Source organism: Triturus cristatus, chromosome 2_1 (assembly GCF_964204655.1).
Source record: "Triturus cristatus chromosome 2_1, aTriCri1.1, whole genome shotgun sequence".
NCBI classification, from domain to species: domain Eukaryota; kingdom Metazoa; phylum Chordata; class Amphibia; order Caudata; family Salamandridae; genus Triturus; species Triturus cristatus.
The window spans coordinates 279,538,785-279,560,256 of record NC_140581.1 but is presented as its reverse complement, the minus strand read 5'-3'; the positions used below and the strand labels follow the sequence as shown (position 1 = coordinate 279,560,256).

Genomic DNA, 21,472 nt, shown 5'->3' with positions numbered 1-21,472 from the left:
CCTAGGTACAAATAAGAGCAGCAATCTGATGAGCGGCTGCTAGACAAAACAAAGATGGCGGTGTCAGCCTAATGTGACCTGCACCGGGGGAGCTAGAGGAATCAGCGCTCGGAGCATGAACTGCTTTTAGATCCCTGCACAAACTCCATGTAAGCAGATGTGACTGCAGGCTCCCGCTAACTGAATCCAAGAGGTTGCCCTTGATTTTGGAATGCGAGGGGTCCTACCCTAGCTAGACTAGGTGCCAGCATTGAAGAGCTGCCTATTCTCCTTCCAGGCAGAGGGACAACCAGGTTCAGCATCAAAGGGCCTCTGTTCTGGGATGAAAAGCGGCCACAGGTGCATACTGACCAGGTGCAAGATGGCGGCATAGGAGTGCTGTGGTGACCCCACAGAGAAGTGACATTATCAGCATGGATTAACCTTCGACATGAATGCAAGCCAGGTAAAGCAGTTGAAGATAGCCCTGAAGAGAGCTTAGATAAATGAAAATGAATGGCTGCTCCATGGGTATGAGTCCCAAGACCAATGGTTTTAGAAGAAAAACCAAACCGTGTCAACACAGCGCATCCAATAGGACTTTATAAGGAGGGCTGTTGCATGTTGGTCCCACCCGGCGAGCATAGAAGGGACAGAGAAATGAACCCATTAAGGGTGCAAATCAAAGTTTTCTTGTAAGATGAGTCTTACTGGTTCCATGTGCCCTCTGTGAGCTCCACTTTTCTCCCTCCCCACCTCTTTCTTGTTGCATCCCACAAACCCAGGGGCGGATTAGACCATTGTAGTGCGAAGGGATGGTGCGTGCTGATATTTAGGTTACCCAGTGGACACCCTCAGGCCCAGACCATCCAAGCACATGGGAGATGGTGCGATTGACAAATTCCGGAGTAAATGTAACCCCCAACACAGCCATTGGGGCAGGCACAAATATGTCCTTGCAGGTAACTGCCTCTTTGTCCCAGGTGGACTTAAAGAACTATCTCGAGAAATTCAAATCCAGCTTCGGGAGTACCTTCACTATGGAAAAGGCAAAGTTGCAGGTGATATAGAGTAAGACGTCAAAGGAGTAAGAGATGACCTGCAGTCCTCAACAGCCACCCTACAGCGAAGAAATTTCACCCATGTCTAGGTCTAAGATATCCCTCCGGAGAGGAGATCGCACCTTAGAAACCAATAAATAAATATGAAATAAACTACTCCAGGGCAAAGACACACATTGGATAGGGTATAAAACAAAATAGGGCAGTAACCTCAAATGAGGCGAAGAAAAGAGAAGCCTTCACAAACGTTTACCATGAGGTATATACTAAAGAGGAAGAAACAACAGATCGTATGAGAGAGCACGTTGATCGGGTTCAATTCCCACCCTTGCCCCAGTCTGTTGAGGATTTGGAGTGACCTATACAATTAAGTAAGCTGAGACATGCCCTCCAGAATATGCTCCCACAGAAAACATCCAAATAAGACCGCTTCCCCCTAGCATTTTATGAAGCTTTAAAGACTCCGTTGAGTAATCATTTGATAAATGTATTCAGTCTTAGTAGAGGGCTTGGGCATAACTCCGATACTGAGAGAGGAAGATGTTTCTGTAATCCTGTAACCCGCAACCGGGAAAGACCCTGCTAATTGCCTCCTACAGGAGTATCCCTCTCTTGAACATAGATATTAAGTTTTATGTAGCAGAAGTCTGGCCTATTGCTAAATGAACAGTATGCCTTATCTGTTAGATTCATTAAAGTCTGGATGCAGAAATGGCATTCAAACCCATTTTGGGTATTTTTGCGGTAGGTTTTTATCACGATTAAACCACGCCCCAAAATGCAGCTCTGGATATTGGGCGGATACCAGAACCTAGAGTCCTGGATTCGGTCCATCCCCCACAACTCTCGTGGGGAATAACGCAGAGAGGCTCACTCTCATTGCCTCATTTTGTGTTGGTGGTTGAGACGCTTAGATTAAGGAGAAGTGACATTAAAAGGGTCAAGTTCGTTCCTGATGAACACAAGATCTTCCTGCATATGCCTTCCTTCACTGTCTGATCCGTTGCACTCCCTTCCTGCAGCCCTTGAGGAACTCGAGTGGTTTGAAGCTGTCTCAGGTTTTCAAATTAATGAACAAAAATCAGAGATGCGGGTACTACAGCTCTCATGCAGGGAACAAAACCACATTGGAAAAAACTGGCCCTTTAGAGGAGCGGAGCACTCACTCATGTATCTTGATTTACAACCTTGAGGACTGAGAGGTGGTTAACTGGCTGGCAGACCGCAATCAAATAAAGACACATTAAAACACTGGAACCTAGTGTACACTTTGTGGGTGGGTAGAATCAATGTGATCAATATGAATCTGGTACCTAGAATACTGTACCTTTTTCAAACATTACTAACCCCCATTCCTACAAAAGAATAGCAAGACCTCCGTACAATGGTTGTAGATTTTATATGGGCAGGCTCTAAGCCTCATAGAAGCAAAACAGTTTTTGATGTCACCCTGTGAGCAAGGATGTCTGGGTTACCCCACCATCCTACATTACGATTATGCAGCATACCTTGGCGTATTGTAGAGTGGACTAACAGGTAGGTGGGTATGAAATGGGTCATAATGGACCAAGCAATCACTAGAACTGTGGGACTTAACTTGGCTATCACAATCTCAAAGACCTTAAAAACACATTTCTGTGCATCCCCTCTAAGTTAGTACTAGATATGAAATAGAATAACAAATATGGGTGAATGTACATCTCCCCCCTCGTCTAACACCCCCCTCCCTATTTAACAACCCGGATTTCACACTCATAATGAAAAGGCACGCTTTTAGCAGATGGCTGCAGGAAGATTGTAGGGTACTGTCAAATCTCTTTCAGCAGAAGAAGATTAAGACGTTTGAAGAATGTAAAAGAGAATTCAAGCTCCAAGAGATAAGTAGCATGCAGTATCTACAGCTAAAGCATGTGGCCCTGTACCCTATAAACATAATGGCATCCTTGAGGGAGCTTACATTCCTGAATAAGTTTGTGCATAAGTATCTAGGCACTAGGGGTATGAAATCGGGTACATGCAAACTGCTATGTGAGGCAGAGACTCACTTCCAATGGTGTTATCAGCACTTTGGGAGGAGGCATTTCAGACAGTGATTCCCCACTAGACTGAGGTTAGGCCGTGAACGGATCTGTCTAGACTCCAAAGAGCGGTCTCCAGTAGGAAGATGGCCTACAAAGTCATATTTCATTGATATATGAGCCATGATAGATTACGAACGATGTACCACGATCTAGATAGCAGAAACTGGGGATGATTATGCACATCTGGTGGCAGTGTGTTCAGCAATTGCAGTTTCTGGAAAGAAGACCTACGCCATATTGAGGAATTGTGTGACATAGGGTACCTTAGGAGACAGGGATGGTACTCCTGGGTATAAACTATGAGGTAGAGTAACACATTCACACACGCCACAATACTATTTCTTGGCACATGTTAGGGTAGCCAACATTGTGATTGCATACACTGGACTAAAAAATAACCCCCTCGTGTTCTACTTTAGCTCCACAGACTTTTTCCTAGGAGAAACCGACGTATGGGCTACAACGGGATGAGAGAGGCTTTGAGCAAAAGTGGCAACCACTGATAGGTCACTTGCTGCAGCTTATGAACATCCTAAAGCTCCAAGGTGGAGGTGGGGGTGGGTTGCATAGCAGTTGTTAAAGGGGATGGTTATACCCCTAGGTTTTTTCTTCTCTTCCTGAGTGTCAGTGTTTGTAAGGTCATGTTTCATATTTGATAACAACCATTAAAAAAGATCTTTACTGAAAAGGTGAAAAATCTGCAGGTAGGCAGAGTATCCAACAGAAACGTTGTTATTGAAGGAAAGTAACGCCTGCTTTGTTGTTTCCGTAGGAAATTTGAAGTGTATCACAACCTCATACCAATCTTTTTTCTTTGCAAACTTTAGCCATGATATTATTGTAAATATAGATTGTTTACTCTATGCTTATTGGTTCACAAGATGGTGACAGTTTCTCAGTCATACTGCTGGTTATTCTGTATGCATTCTCTATAAACTCAATTCATAGCCGACATTCAAAGCACAACAGCAATAACTACAGTATGGTCTGGAATGTTGGTAGCTGGTCATATCTGTATCGATTTGCATATATCTGCATATTTTGTGTCGTTTTACTTGCATAGTAGGAGCATATAAACACAGAGCAAAAGAGAAGTTTTCAGTATCTACCATTAACCTTTAATCATCTCCACTATCACAATTGGACTCAGGATATAAAATTGATATGTAGCATCAAACACCGAGAGGATTAAACAACTAAGGACACATTGTTTATTCTCAATAGTGAAAGAGCCACAGGTGTAAATTTATATTTAACAAGTATTTGATGAAAAGGTTATAACGGCTGAGTATATTAACTAACCAAGTAGTACTGTATTTGTAGCTTTTATAGCTATCCATGAACAAATTGTAACAGGACAGAAAAGAAAAACATCAGTTGTTTTTTTAGAGATGTGTAAGAGATTGGCACATTGTCTGGGATTTCACTGCTGTAGACTAAACCACACATCACTATTGTTTGCTGAGCACCCTAGGGACATCAAACCTCTAACATTGCCACTGAGCTCAATATATAGATAATAGAGGGGAAGGTCACTATAGCTAATACATGAAATAAGCATTTTTGGGGTAAAATAATGTTGTGGTTTTGGAACTCCGTATAACCACTTGATTTCTAGCGCTACAGGGACAGAAACAGCTACATTTGATAGAAATGTTTTCATATTTGGTTTATTTCACTGGTTGACCACCCTCCATTTTCTCTTCCTTTAGAAACATTTGGGATGGAAGTATAGCTGTGGACAAAACATTCAAAAGTGGGAACCGTGAAGTTACTGCGGTAAGATTATTTTTGGAAAAGTTGACAGTTTGTGGGTACTTATGAATAATATCACATTTTCCCTTTATGGGTGCTACTGGGTGTATCTCACCCCTGCAGTAGGTCTGAAAAGTGTATTTTAGCCAGATACAAAGATGTTTACAAAGTGCTGTTTTTACATCCCAGCCCCTTCAACTGTTTGTGTGGACCTCCTCTTGGAGACTGTACCATAGCAGTTGTCATAACAGTTTTAAGATCGCTCAAAATTCTCAGGTGCCTTCGATTGAGATAGCTACACTCACTCTCTGCACTGCTATTATTTTTTTTCATTTCAGAAGATTTTTATTGATGGTTTCCAAAGCAAAGACTTACTTACAGTACAATACATGGGGGTTCTAACAGAATAGACATAGACATATCAAAATAAACAATAGGAATAGAGCAATAATTACACGACCAATCATCGTCACAAGTACACAGAATGATATGCTGTATCTTGCAGAATAGCACATGTAGTATCCCTGTAATAAGGCTATAACACTCTTTGTTCGGCTGAATCTGTCGTCGCTCACATGGGTAAAATCGAAGGGACATCGGAGAGAGTTAGTAGAGAGCCCTGGCATAAGAGGTCTTGTAGGGGGATATAGCTATTAGTGGGGAGATTCATGGAGGCTTGTGAGAGGTAAAGTAGTGGTCAAGGGTGTTCCACATGTGTCTGGAGGAAGGCCTCCATGGAGAGTTCTGGAGAGTTATATTGTCCGCTCCCCTTAGGTTAGTGATCCAGTTTAGCCAACACTTAAAGGAGGCTTTGCGGGTGTCTTTCCAGTTGTTAAGGATAGTCTTAGCGGCAGCTATAAGTAGTAAGTTAAGAAGTGCCTGATCATTACCGTTGAGTGACCCCGCTTTGAGAAAACCAAACACTAGCGTCAGGAGATCTCTACTAGGGGAATATGAAAAAAGATCATGTATGAATTTGAAAATCTTGTTCCAGAATGGTGTCACACAATCGCAATGAATTAGTAAGTGTTCGAGGTCCCCTGTTTTGTCTTTGCAATTCCAGCAGATGGGGTCCTCCCTGAGTTTATGGGAGTGGAGTCTGGCTGGAGTCCAGAAGGCCCTATGCAACAGCCAGAATTTTGTCTGTGACATTACTGGGCTGATCTTATATCTCATGGTTGATTTCCAAGTTTCGGACCAATCTTGTTCCGAGATCGCAAAGGGGGCAAGTGTCTCCCAGAAGGAAATGAGTTCCTTATTGAGGGAAGAATGTTGTGGGCGTATTAATTTATCGATTCAGGATACTTGGTGACCTAGTTTGTGTAGTTTTAATAAGTAACCCGGGAGGGAAGGAGGTAATGTTGAGAGTTTTGCTTTGGATATTGCTGATTTTATTTTTAAAAAGTTATAGAATTCTATCGGTTGTAGATTGTATTTGGCCTGTAACTCATTAAAGGAGAGGGGGTAGGTCTCATTGGAAAGTTGGTAAGGATAATATATCCCCTTACTGATCCATGATTCATTATATAAGGTTTTCCCTTTATTGCGTATTTTATGATTATTCCAAAGAGACTCAAAGTTAGAATACTTAAGGCTAATCTCCAAGTGTTTGTCAATGCTCAGTAGGGCGGACTTCGTGTTCTTGAATATTGACTTTGAGCAGGTGACAGAATTCAGGTGTGTGGTCAGGAGGGCTGCAGGTGCGAGATTCTTAAGGGTTGATTTCTCAATGTCTAGCCAAACAGGAGTATATGCGGACGGTGGCAACAGCCAGTAAGAGCCTTGTTTCGCCAAGAATGCCATTTGATAGAGCTTGAAGTCAGCACTGCTATTACTTTGTTATGGCTCCCACCTTTGGACTGATTCCTTTTTTTTTCCCTTCGATCTAATAAAAAGGTAATTTTGGTTATGTTACGAAATTCCTTTTGCTAGCAGTCTATTCTGTAACAGTGCAGTCTAACCCATAAAATGCACTTTAAAAAATAGTCTCAATAATTGCTGTCTTGTATGAGCAAATACTCTGAAAAAAGAGGTGGTTCTGAAAGATTTCTTAAATTATTTTTACTGATCCTAATCCTCTTTCAAAAAGCTTATTGTGATGCAGGTGCATGAACCAAGTGCCTCGGTATTGGCACCACACTGTTAAGTTCCATAGAGACTTTGGCAACAGTCCTCTAGAAATCCAAGATTAGTCTCATATTTACTGTGCCTATTCTGGTAAAGACGTGTAATTCACTGCTGTAATGTAACTTCAGATGTGCTGTGTGTCTTGTAAAGTCGGGCTTCAGAATAACTTTCTGATGTCCTAGAGCTCACTCATTCTTGAGATGTTATCTGGTTTTGCATCTTGGAATAATGAGATTCGTGGCTTGTAAAACTTAGCTGATCATTTTGGTGATGGTTCCTTTCCTGCCAGTGGAAGCGCCCTCTACCAATTTACTGCCTGTATGATTGGATGTTTTGTGAGGGTGTTTACAACCGTCTCAGGTTTGTCCTTCATGTACATAAAAGACCAAGTTTTGACAGCCCGATAAATACCCTTAAATCGTCAGTCTTGGCCATGTTTTTCAGTCTTAATACTTAACTCTGACTATTGAAGAAGCCGCACACTGCTGGGTTTCATTAAAGATGGAAAGGTGGTGAGTAGTGTAGAAAAGCTGCACCGTATCTTTTTGGAGTAAGTAGGCCTGATGCACAAATGAAAGTTCAGGTCTAAAACCTCCTCAAAATTGGGTTACCGTTTGCATTTCCTCTTGCCTGTCAAGCAGAATCACTTGGGTAAATATTTTAGGCTCAAAGTTCACAAGGCTAATGTAAAGATGACTTTTTCTGACAGCAGTGTTTCACTTTTTATATCTCGCCTAAGACCGCTCGTAAGCGATGTCGCTTACAAGAATTGTATAGATCCCTCCCATTGCTTACTATTTTTTAGCATTGTCACTCTTATTTGCTACCTCTTATTGGCCAGCGCGTGCCAGTTTCTCTTCCTCTTGTGTGGAATTTGTATCAAATACTAATTGCTTCATTTTGATTACTGCCCTCCAGCGCTTGCGCTGTGATTCAGGTACTATTTATTCCCTCGATGACTGAATTACGTCTTAGACGTTGCTTCTTCCCTCCCACCCCTGGTTGTCTGTGTGTCTTCTTCCTTCCTAACCTCCTTTATCTCTATTGCTTCTTCCCCTCCTGCCCACCCTTTCCCGGTGTTGATTCTTCCCTCCCTCCCGCCCACCCTTTCCCTTTTTGATTCTTAGGGTGTTGATTCTTCCCTAATTTCCCGGAGTTGATTCTTCCCTCCCTCCCACCCAACTTTCCCAGTGCTGAGTCTTCCCTCCCTCCCACCCAACTTTCCCAGTGCTGCCGCTTCTCTCCCTCCCACCCAACTTTCCCGGTGCTGCTCCTTTCCTCCTGCCCAACTTTCCCGGTGCTGCTTCTTCCCTCCTGCCCACCCTCCCTTTCCCGGTTCTGCTGCATCCCTCCCTCCCGCCCACCCTTTCCCGGTGCTGCTGCTTCCCTCCCTCACGCCCACCCTTTCCCGGTGCTGCTGCTTCCCTCCCTCACGCCCACCCTTTCCCGGTGCTGCTGCTTCCCTCCCTCACGCCCACCCTTTCCCGGTGCTGCTGCTTCCCTCCCGCCCACCCTTTCCCGGTGCTGCTGCTTCCCTCCCGCCCACCCTTTCCTGGTGCTGCTGCTTCCCTCCCGTCCACCCTTTCCTGGTGCTGCTGCTTCCCTCCCGCCCACCCTTTCCTGGTGCTGCTGCTTCCCTCCCGCCCACCCTTTCCCGGTGCTGCTGCTTCCCTCCCTCCCACCCTTTCCCGGTGCTGCTGCTTCCCTCCCTCCCACCCTTTCCCGGGGAAATTAAAACATGCAAATTGGCGGGTAAAACATAAACCATCCAATAGCACTGTTTATAAATGGGCCCAGTGAAACTAGATTACCTTTAGTAACTACACATGCCCACGTTACAAATATCCGTCTTTTAATCAGCAACATACGCACCTCCCCCACCCATCCCTTGCTTAACCTTATGAAATCAAGCAACAAGCCCCAGCACTCCGTTACCGCCACTATAGCCATACATAGACTTAATGTCAACAGGTGTCTGCCGGAACGCTCATCAGCAAAAGCTATTCAAACCTGAAATTTTGCAACTCACACATACACAATACCATAAGACGGTTTATAAACAGTCACAGTACCACTACACCACCTCAACACCCGCCCTTGCTTAACTTTACGCAATAAAAGAAAGAGCCCCACAAACGTAGAAGCGCCACTATAGCCGTACAGAGGGTTAATTTCAACAGATGTCTCCCAAAAAGCTCATCAGCAAAACGTATTGAAACATGCAAATTGGCGGGTAAAACATATACCATGCCATATGGCACTTTATAAGTGCTCCCAGTGTTACTACATCACCTTTAGTACCTCCACGTCTCCACGTTACTATATTCTGTGTTTCAAACAGCAACATAACTACCTCCCCCACACCCACCCCCGCCCGTGCTTAATAGTACGAAATCAAACAGAAACCCCCCCCATTCCTAGAAGCGCCACTATACCCATATACGATGTTAATTTTAACAAGTGTCTGCCGGAACACTTATCAGCAAAAAGTATTCAAACATGCAAATTGGCGGGTAAAACATAAACCATCCCATAGCACGGTTTATAAATGGGCCCAGTCGAACCACACCACCTTTACTAGCTAGACATCAATATGTTACGAAAGTCGCTTAAACACTCTGTAGAGTGTATAGCAGGGCATGGGAAGAGTAAACAAAGTTCTAATTCCCAAACTTTTGATATACAGTTCCTTTACTGTATCTATATTAAAGATATTAAATTGAATGAATAAATTGATGAGTGTCTCAAAAGGGATAGTGAAGCTCACCATCAGTAAAACACGAACCACTTCAATACGTACATATATCCGCCACAGCGACACAGCCTGACAAATAGTATCACTTATAATCGCATGTAGTTCTCTAATGTCAATAAAGTCATACAGAAAATATACCGCACATTTACATTTTTTATCTCATCTTCTATAGAAGCACTCCCCAACTACTTCTATTCCATAACAGACAATAATTAATACGTTTACTACCATATATTTTAGTATATCTACCTTTTTATTATTCACTAGTCAGAAACTACAAAAACTATTAACTATACCCAAATGCAAACCAGAAACCATATTCTTATTATATCTCAACTTAAGATCACATGATTCAAACTATGCGTCCATACAAAAGGAACGTATCACTTTTCCTATCTCCATCTCCTCTCCATGTAATCTCCAAACACTGTACACGGCCCCACTGTACAACAACCTACCCTGACTTACATTCAAACCTACCTCTCAGTGTCAAAAATAAGACCACAACCTGCCCACATAACATTTCTGCATTTTGTTTTATCGCTTTTAACTTAATAACACATACGTCTCCTACCAACACCCCCCACCCCACTATTTCCACAAAAGGTATCATTTACAAACGTGCAACATTTTCTTTGTCTCCCCAAATACATTACAAACTCAAATTAACGCTGTACCTCATTTTCAGAACAATACAGTCCTATAAAGATGACAAACTACACTTCTTCTCTGTAAAAAATCCCTAAACATATATAAAATACTTATATAACAGCTCCTCAAATTTTATGTTTATTTCATAACCAATATCAAACACCACACTTTACTAACACTATATTACTTTGAAATAAAAAATACTTCCAAAATTAAAAACATCACCTCAAATACTTAATCAATACTATAAAACACATAACACACCTTGTTCATTTCTAACTCACCTTTGTAGTTGTTATCCAGATTTCAAATGACACACGCATACAATTCTCTCTTTCTCACATAGTACATGTAAAGCTCCGACTTCATCAAGAATGAAACCAGGAAGGGCACAATTTCTCTGTCGCTCCACACATAAATACATGTAAAGAACAAATCAGAATACTTCATTCCTTCAACGACATTCCAAAACTTACTTCCATTGGTTAATTTAGAATTTTCTTTCCGAAAAGCTACTTATTATTCCACGCCACATACAGGTCACAAGTTAAAACTATTTTATCACCACACTGGAACCTTCTACGAAACCTGCAGGTTAAAAGTTCATCTTTTTTTTTTTTACCCAACGATATACTTTTGCAACATTTTATCGAACGTTAAAAGTTCACAATAGGGGTCAGTAGTTCATCACCTTTATTCCCAACTCCAGCAGCACCTCACCTTACGCCCCCAGCGCCATCAGACCCGTAGGAGTCTGTGCTTTCCACTTTCCAAATACCAAATTCATTTCATACACACCAATTTACCTTCGCACTCCCTATATAACACCCACTACGCACCATACACAAGTTACAATGTTCGAAACAAAAGTTCCTCCACGTGGCTATAACTACATGCTGACACCACTTGCACAGATGTGGCACAGCGGCCAGAGCACATGACTTCACAGCATATGACACACATTTTGGGCTCACGCTTTCATCCCGAGTCCGGCAGCAGCTCAGCTTAGCAGCATGAGACTCTACACACTACCTCACATATTTTCCGTACCCCAGAACTTTCAGACCAGTACGGGTCAGTAGTTCGTCCTAGTAGTTATAAACACATGCTGACACTACTTCCACAGCTGTACTGCAGCGGCCACGGCACATGACTTCACAGCATAAGACATACAATTTAGTCCCACGCTCTAATCCCCTAGTCCCGCACCACCTCACCTTAGCAGCATCACACTCTAGGCAATACCTCACTTAATTTTTGTAGCCTAGCACTTCCACACCGGTATGTATGATTAGTTCACTTCGCACCCCCTCTATAGCACACCCTAAACACCCCACAGAGGTTACAGTGCTCCTACCCTCCTATTTCCCACTTTTTTCGCACTTTTTTCCCCTTACTCGCTTCAACGGAATCACAAAATGGCGGCCAACACTTCCTCCTTCCATGAAACTCTAGACAATACCTCACATATTTTCCGTACCCAGGACATCTGAAAGAAACACGTTAGTTAGATTCCTCACCTTAGAATATCCCCAGGCGTCAGACTGGATCCGGAAGATTTTTCGTCAGCAATACCCCTTGCGCGTCGCTAGGCGTCGTCTGCGGCTCCGCGTCCGTCGTCGGCGTCGTGCGCCGGAATGACGTCGTCGGAGTACTTAGACGCTGCCCTCGCGCGCTGACGTCAAGCGTGAGCTACCCCTTTAGTCAATTTTTGACTAACTTTTTTGACTCTTTTTGGTCAATTCTCGACTCTGGTGCCGGTAGGATGCCTGGTTTCAAGGCCTACGACGACTGTCACCGACTGATGTCGATGACCGATCATCACCGCCGGTGCCTGTACTGCTTGGGCCTCGACCACGACGCGGCGTCGTGCTCCGATTGTATGGCCTGACCTCGAAAGCTAGGCGGGAGCGGTCCCGCAAGCTTCTCGAGCTTCGCCACTCGGCTCCGCGTCGCTCTCGATCCCGGTCCAGGAGAAGGTCCAAGGATCGGTCGCGGAGCCGCACTCGACATCGTCACTCGTCTGGCTCGAAGTCTTAGGGTAAGTCGAGCCACTCCAAGAAGTCCAAGAAGCGACACCGCTCTTCGGACTCCCCTCTCCGGTCGCGCTACTCGGCCGAGGTTCCGGGTGGTTCCACCCCCGCGGCTCCGCAGGAGCCGCAGGTGCCGCGCAAGTCCCCATACCCGACAGTCCCTGGGACTGACGCGACGCCGGAGGAGGTCAGTGCCTTCCTCTCGGCCATGAGAAGCCTGGCCCCGCCGTCGATGCCCGCTGGCGCGCCTTCGGGCCCCGCGGACTCGACTGGGCGACCTCGCATGCCGGCGGCTCCGGCGCAGTTGGAGGCTCCGGCCCGCCGCCACAGGTCCTCGAGGGGCCGAGCCTCGTTACGCCTCCTCCGCCGACACCGATACCAGCCCCGACGCCGGCTCCGGTTGACGTCGATCCCCGGTTCAGCCCCTGTCCGGTCCTGACACCGATGCGGCGCCGCCCGACGCCGCATCCGACGCCGCTAGAGAGACATATTGTCTATTGACCGGCTCCGATCATTCCTCCTGTTTACCAGGAATCGGATGACGGGGGCGACTGGGAGGGGTCTGGTGACCCTATGGCCCTTCAGAGCCAACTTGCACAGGACTGGGCAGATGAACTGGGGGAGGCCAGTGGGTTGGATACCTCTCCGGACACTGGATTCATCTCTCCTCCGACTGTGGCTTTGGAGGAGGGTGCAGCTTTTTCTGTGGTGCTGCGCAAGGCGGCCGAAGCCCTTGGGCTTGAGCTGCCTGCCGTAGCTATGAGGACTAACATCCTCACTGAGGTGCTTCAGTCTGCCGCATGCTCCACTGAGCCTCTGCTGCCATTCAATGAGGCCCTCACTGACGTTCTGCAGGGCACCTGGTCCAAGCCCTCCACAGTCCCTCCTGTGGATAGGAACGTTGCCAGGCGCCACCGCCCTGCTCCGGGCGACCCCAGTTTTCTGTCCCAACACCCCACCCCCGAGAGTCTGGTTATCCAGGCCTCTACCTCCCAATCCTCCTTCCCGTCCACTCCTCCGGACCGGGATTCCAAGAGACTGGAACAGTTTGGTAAGAAGCTGTTCTCTTCGCTCAGTTTGGGCCTGCGGTCTTTGAACACCGCCTGTCTCTTGGACCGTTATTCCCACTCTCTGTGGGATGCGGTGGACGTGCTGCCACTGTGCCCGGAGGAGGCCCGGGCGCGGCTTTCCTCGGCCCTGGCCGATGGGAGAGATGCAGCGCGCCATGCAATCCGATGTGGACTCGACACTACGGACTCGCTGGGTAGGGCGATTTCTACCACGGTGGCGCTTCGACGTCACGCCTGGCTGCGGTCCACGTCTTTTTCAGGGGATGTCCAGAGCACCCTCATGGACATGCCTTTTGATGGCGCTCGCCTTTTTGGTGACAAAGCGGACAGTGCGCTGGCTCGCTTCAAGGACTCCCGGGCTACGGCCACGTCCTTGGGCCTCTCGGCCCCGCGGCCACAAACTTCCGCTTTTCGCTCCTTTCGTGGCCAAGGAAGGGGCACCTCCTCACGTCCGCCTAGCCACCAGCCGCAGAACCAGCCTGCACGCGGTCGTGGACGTGGTTTCCGCCGAGGCGGTACCGGAGGACGACGCGGTCAGTCCACATCCACCCCGGCAGCATCCGCCTCAAAGCCTTCCTAGTCCGAGCTTTCAGGCCCATTCCACGCCAGTGGGCGGCAGAGTTCGCCATCACCTGCTCCACTGGCGTTCCATCACGTCGGACTGGTGGGTGCTGCAAATCGTCCGAAGGGGCTACTCCCTCCTCTTCGAGACGACCCCTCCAGCCATGCCACCGCAGCACCACCGTATCTCGGGGGATCATTTGAATCTTCTCCACGAGGAAGTTTCGGCCCTCTTGGCCAAGGGGGCTGTCGAGCGCGTTCCTGGTCCAGAAGTAGGTCGTGGTTGTTATTCCCACTACTTTCTGGTTCCCAAGAAGGGCAAAGGGGGCCTACGCCCTATCTTGGACCTCCGGAACGTCAATGCCTTCCTCTGGAAGGAACGGTTCAAAATGTTGACTTTGGCTCAGGTTCTAGCTGCCCTAGACCCTGGAGACTGGATAGTAGCGTTGGACTTGCAGGACGCATATTTCCACATCCCCGTCCTGCCGGCCCACCGGCGTTACCTGCGGTTCACAGTGGGTCAGGAGCACTTTCAGTTCACCGTGCTCCCCTTCGGCCTTACCAGTGCCCCTCGGGTGTTCACGAAAGTGATGGCGGTGGTCGCAGCTCATCTGCGCAGATCAGGGGTTCCAGTCTTCCCCTATCTCGACGACTGGTTGTTGAAGGCGGGCTCGCTCCAGGCAGTCGTCTCCCACCTCCAGACTACGGCGGATCTCCTGCATTTGCTGGGGTTTTCCATCAACGTGTCGAAGTCACACCTGAGCCCCTCTCAGAAGCTCCTCTTCATCGGAGCGGTTCTCGATTCGGCGCAGTTCCGGGTCCATCCACCGGAGCAGCGGGTCCGGGATATACAGGCCCTGATTCCCATCTTTCGGCCTCTATCCTGGGTTTCGGTCAGGCTAGTGTTGCGGTTTCTGGGGCTGATGGCCTCCTGCATCCTACTAGTGCATCACGCCAGGCGGCGCATGCGGGCTCTGCAGTGGGACCTGAAGTTTCAGTGGGCCCAGTATCACGGCAACCTGTCCGACCATGTCTTGATCTCGGAAGGCACTGCACAGCAGTTGCAGTGGTGGCTCACGGACCGCGATTGGGTCACGGGCAAGAGCCTCTCCTTACCCCTACCGGAGCATGTCGTAGTGACGGATGCGTCCCTCCTGGGATGGGGTGGCCATATGGGAGAGGCGGAGATCAGAGGCCTCTGGTCTCCGGTGGAGTCTCGCCTCCACATCAACTTGTTGGAGCTGCGAGCGATCTGACTTGCACTGAAAGCCTTCCTTCTCTATGTCTGGGGAAGTGTCGTGCAGGTGTTCACGGACAACACCACCGCCATGTGGTATTGCAACAAACAGGGCGGGTGGGGTCGTGGACCCTTTGTCAGGAGGCTCTGCACCTCTGGACATGGCTGGAACACCAGGGCGTCACCCTGGTGGTTCAACATCTGGCGGGCTCTCTGAACGCCAGAGCAGACTAACTCAGCCGCCGGTGCATGATGGATCACGAATGGCGTCTGAACTCCGAGGTGGCGCAAGGTTTCTTTCAGCAGTGGGGAGAGCCTTGGTTAGATCTATTCGCCACCGACGAGAACGCGCAATGTCAGCAGTTCTGCGCGTTGGAATTTCCAAGGCGGCACTCGCTCGGCGACGCTTTCCGTCACGAGTGGAGTTGCGGTCTGTTGTACGCCTTTCCGCCTATACCACTTCTGCCCAGAGTGCTGAAGAAGATCAGGCGCGACCGGGCCCAAGTCATCTTGGTGGCTCCGGATTCGGCACGAAGGTACTGGTATCCCGAGCTACTCAGTATGTTGACCGATCCTCCGATACGTCTGCCCCTTCAGGAGGATCTTCTGTCGCAGCAGCAGGGGACGGTCCTCCACCCGAACCTGTCCAGCCTCCACCTCCATGCGTGGAGGTTGAGCGGCGGCAGTTGATGCCATTTGACTTGCCTCCTGAAGTTTGTGATATCATTCTGGCAGCCAGGCGTCCCTCCACAAAGACGGTATACGCCTGCCGGTGGAACAAATTTGTGGCATGGTGCACAGCAAAGGCTGTGGATCCCCTCTCCGCCCCTCTTTCTGAGGTTCTCCTCTTTCTTCTTTCTTTGGCCCGGCAGGGCTCTGCCCTGGGCACCTTGAAAGGTTATCTTGCTGCCCTCTCTGCCTTCTTACGGCTTCCAGATCAGCCCTCTCTTTTCAAGTCCCCTGTAGTGTCACGCTTTCTTAAAGGCATTACTCACACGTTCCCTCCTGTCCCTTTCGTAATGCCTCAGTGGGACTTGAATCTTGTCTTGACATTCCTGATGTGCGCTCCCTTTGAGCCTTTTCACAATTGTCCTCTTCGTCTTCTAACTCTTAAGACTGCTTTCCTGGTAGCCATCACCTCGGCTAGACGGGTGAGTGAGCTCCAGGCTCTATCGTCCAAGCCTCCTTTTCTATCTGTTCATCCGGACAAGGTTGTCCTTCGGCCTCGTCCTTCCTTTCTACCGAAAGTGGTGACCCCTTTTCATCTTGGGCAATCTGTCACCTTGCCCACCTTCTTTCCGCCTCCGCATCCTTTCAAAGAGGAAGAGCGGCTCCACCGTCTGGACCCAAAACGTGCGCTCTCCTTTTATTTGGACCGCACTAAACAGTTCCGAGTGGACGACCAGCTTTTCGTGGGTGCAAAGAAGGGCAGAGCTGTACACAAACGGACCATCTCCCGGTGGGTCGTTTTGTGTATAAAAATCTGTTATTCCTTGGCAAAAAAGAAACCGCCTGTTGGGCTGCGCGCCCATTCTACTCGGGCCACAGCGGCTACTACTGCTTTGGGACGGGGAGTCCCTTTGCAGGACATCTGTCAGGTGGCAACGTGGGCTTCGCTGCACACGTTTGCCAGGCATTATTGCCTAGACAGCCAAGTCCGGAGGAATGGCTTCTTTGGCCGTTCTGTCCTCCAGGACTTTCTGGTGTGATCTTGGTTCGCAGACCCACCACCGGGGTTGGTATTGCTTGGGTATCTATTCTAAGGTGAGGAATCTAACTAACGTGTTTCTTTCAGATGAACAAGTTACTTACCTTCGGTAACGATGTATCTGTAAGAAACATTAGTTAGTTAGATTCCTCACCGACCCACCCATCCTCCCCGTTCTGCGAACTGACATCTAGGGTTAAGGCTATCCCTTTCAGGGCCCTAGCATTTTTTGGCACCAGTGTCGGTCTCTTGCATGGCTCTGCGTTCCTGGCGCGGAAGGCTATGTACAAGAACTGACGTCAGCGCACGAGGGCGGCGTCTAAGTACTCCGACGACGTCATTCCGGCGCACGACGCCGACGACGGACGCGGAGCCGCAGACGACGCCTAGCGACGCGCAAGGGGTATTGCTGACGAAAAATCTTCCGGATCCAGTCTGACGCCTGGGGATATTCTAAGGTGAGGAATCTAACTAACTAATGTTTCTTACAGATACATCGTTACCGAAGGTAAGTAACTTGTTCTTTCACACCACTACGGGTCAGTAGTTCATCCTAGTAGGTATAAACACGCTGGCACTACTTCCACAACTGTACTGCAGCGGCCAGGGAACATGACTTCACAGCATAAGACACACAGTGTGGGCTCACGCTTTAATCCTCGAGTCGCGCACAAGCTCACCTTAGAAACATCACACACTAGCCAATACCTCACTTAATTTTCGTAGCCTAGAACTTTCACACCGGTAGGTATGATTAGTTCACTTCGCACTACCTCTATAGCACCCCACAAAGGTTACAGTGCTCCCACCCTCCTCTTTCCCACATTTTTCCCCCTTTTTCCCCCTTACTCGCTTCAACAGAATCACAAAATGGCGGCCAACACTTCCTAGTTGCAAACGCTCGCAGCGCTCGCAGCCAATCAGCAGCAAGCTCGTGCTCGTAATGCCTCAGCCAATCAGATGGCAGAATTCCCAAATATCGATATCTGTAAATTTTGATATTTCTCAAAAACTACTGAACGGATTTACACCAAATAAACCAAGACCCTTCTCCCTGCCAAATTTGGGGTAATTCCGTTCACCCGTTCGACCTGTAGCCTTGTTTAAAGTTTCCTATGGAAATTAACATTGAAAAAACACGTTTTGGGACCCCACTTTTTTCTCGGCCCCCCCCCTTGACGAATCACCCCCAAACTTTCAACATAGGAGCTGATCTCAACAAATAATTCGTTTTGAAAATTTCACGAAGATTTATCTATCGGCGGTAAAGTTATTGCGAATAGAATGTTGCCATTTTCCTATAGTAGCTAGGTCCTAACTATAACTACCTACTGGCGACTGCCAGTAGGATATATATATATATATATTTCTTCTTCAGTGATGAAACCAAAGGTTACAGGGTCGTTGTTGTTATTACCCATACGAAACCATAGAAATTCAGCAGTTATAGTTATACTTATTTTAAGAAACTATGACTTGTTGCCTTAACTTAATGGCACGATTAATAGATTCTTTAGATAAGTCTAACTGTAAGTATAACAATAACTGCCACATCTCTATTGTTTTTTTATGGGTAAAACGTCAGCCTAACTATAATGACCTTGTAACCTTTGGTTTTATCAGTAAATGTGTTTTTTTTTCCCACTGGGGCTTAAATCTGGGGAAGATCTGCGTTTTTTAAAGATTATTTGAAAAGAAATGCGCCAATTTTGGGCTCTGCATCCCTCTGTGTCCTATGGGGTCAGGATACCTGTATCGTGACACCTTGTATGTCTTTTACAGTGTATTTTTGTGTAGTCGACCAATCTGATGAAACAAAATGTTGGGCGCAATTTTTCATTCAGTCTACGGCCAGCCAATCGGGGCCTTTCTTTCTGCTCCGAATCCTCTGATCCTCCACGGGTGAATCTGCAGAATATCTGCGTCCCTAGATATCTGTATTTTTTAGCCTTTTAATATTTCTAAAACTACTGAACTGATCTACACCATATAACTGAAAGTGTGATCTGTGTAACCAATCTAGCTTTCTGCCAAATTTGGTGTAATTCCTTTCAGCGTTTTGGGCTACAGTCGTATTTCAAAAATGCAAAATCCCCATAGACATAAAATAGGGAGAAAGCATTTTGGCCCCACCCCTTTTTCTCTGCTTTTGCTTGACAAATCACCCCGAAACTTGCAGCACAGCAGCTGATCCGACTTAAGTATAAGTTTTGAAAATTTTGTGAGGACTCGTCAAGCAGTCCCAAAGTTATTGTCAAAACCAAAAATGCTCTTCCTATGGAAACTTTAGTTCTAACTATAACCACCTACTGGCTACCGCTCGTCGTTGTGGTAAAGGCATAAACATTGTTAAGGATGTGTTGTAATGGCATGTGTGGTTCCATCATAGAACTGTGAAAAATGTCACCAGATAAGGCCTATATGCTTGCATTTACTCTGAAGAATATGTGACACGTTAAGCATAAGATGGCTTGGTCTTTTTGAACTGTAAAGAATGGTGGAAGAGAAATTTGGTGCTTGCTGACTAGCTATAATAAAGGAAAACTTCATAGCAGAAGAATTTTTAGAATTTGAAGGCAATAAATTGCTCTCTGGTACTGCTATATGTTAACTGACGCATTAATTATTTCAAGTATCTTGACCTTATAAAGATTAACACTGTATTTTGTTTTTTGCAGCTGGATAGCAGTGTCCCACCTTATTTGCTGGAGTCAGTGCTTCAGGAACTGAAAGGTTTGCAGGAATTTCTGGATAGAAACTCTCAGTTTGCCTCAGGGTCACTTGGGAACCCAAGGTAAAATTTAATGCACATTGCATAATGAAGCGAAGTAGTAATTAACCAGATTTGTTTTTGTTAGAACAAATTAAAGTAGATGTCATTTCAGTACATGACCTCCTTCATGCTAGTCTGGTGCAATCTTAACATGCAAGTCTTTGTAACTGCTCTTGTACTGGCCAGGGTTTCTGCTCTTGCTAGGGCTTCCATTATCACAAATGGAAGTTGCCTTAATAATTAATCTCTCCTTACTCTAGTGTATATTTGCATTTTTATTGATGTGCTCTGGATATATCACTTGAGCGGTAATGAATAACAAGTGTGCTGGTGCCACCCTTTGAGCTGAATATTGCTCTGGTTTCAGATATATAACGAAGCAAACTGGGCTTGCTACTTGTTCATGTCATTGTCTCTTCAAAGTTGGAATATGTTTCTTCTTTACGCGTCTTCCACTGCAATGCTGCATTCTTTATTGGTCAACAAGTGAGGCTGAAGTAATCACGTAAAATACTTCAAATATTACCATCTGTCCAGTAGTGGTCGCTTAAATTTCCAGGCTGTCTTCAAGTCCATGTTTTATGCACCGTCTTTTCTGTGATCTTCACGTGTATATTTTTCTGCCCTCGCCGTTATTTCTGTCTGGCTGGTCTGCTAGGATGATGCACACTGTTTCAGGTTTATTAACATATCTGGGGAAGTAGGTGGTTTGAATCTGTCTGAGGCAGGGCAGGCAGGAGAAAGTGTCTGAGTGTCTATGTCTTCCAAGTCCCACTGCTCCCTCATTTTATGCCTGCTTTGTTTGTGGTTTGATCTGTGGTGACTGATCTCTATATAGTCTATATTTGGTGGTGTGTTACCACAGTGTGAGGTATTACGCAAGATTAAAGTTTCTTTCAACAGTTATGACTTTCTAGCTTTTTGTGTTCTTCCTGTTGTTTCTCACCCTTCTTTGTTTAGTGCCTCCTTTAAGCCCATTCTATTCCCCATGGGAGTCACTACTGCAGCTTGTGGTATCCAGTGCTAGGGCTCTGTTATGGCTGCTTCTGAAGGATTTAGTGCCATGAAATAGCATTTTAGGGATTCTTTAGGGGTTGGTCTTTCTGATGGAGACTTCTAACTGCAGATTCCGTATCTTGTAAATACCCCCATGTGTCAGACTGTATCCAGAGTTTTTGACTCTGCAATCCCCTCGAGTGCCGGTAGGAGGCATTGTGCAACTGCGAATCGGTTCTGTTCCGCCCTGGAAAAGGTAAAACATGGCTCCTCATCTTCTTGCCACTCATCAGGAGTAGTTGCCTGGACATCTGGGCACTATTATGTCTCGGTCTCCCAATTGTAACCAATTCACGTAAAAATCTTAATCCAGTTTGTGTTCCCTGGGCCATTGGCGAGGCCATAACAGATTAAAGTCGGCTATGTAGCAGATCTCTGGTACCCTTCTGGATCACACTGGTGGCAGATCAGTCCCCTATGCCGACTGCACTTCTCAACCCTGTTCCGGGGTCTGTCCCTACTCTGGTGCCACTGCTTGGTCACTGGAGGAAGGCCGCATAGTCTTGGACATGGACGCAAATCCACCACCACCTTGTTCGACGTTGTGGCTACTTCATCAACTTGTCAACCCTATTCTGTTTCTGATATGCTTCCATTGCACTACAAATTCTCAGATCCAGAGCCG

At 46.8% G+C, this 21,472-nt stretch overlaps 1 protein-coding gene across 2 annotated transcripts in view; it reads left to right on the top strand.

Annotated features, from left to right (window-relative positions):
- NUP155 (nucleoporin 155) overlaps positions 1-21,472 on the top strand; it is a 711,261-nt gene that overhangs the window by 204,775 nt on the left and 485,014 nt on the right. For both annotated transcript variants that reach the window (XM_085631101.1, XM_085631098.1), the window contains 2 exons: positions 4,834-4,900; positions 19,697-19,812. In XM_085631101.1, the coding sequence (XP_085487227.1) occupies positions 4,834-4,900; positions 19,697-19,812 (183 nt within the window). The remainder of the gene's footprint in view (positions 1-4,833; positions 4,901-19,696; positions 19,813-21,472) is intronic.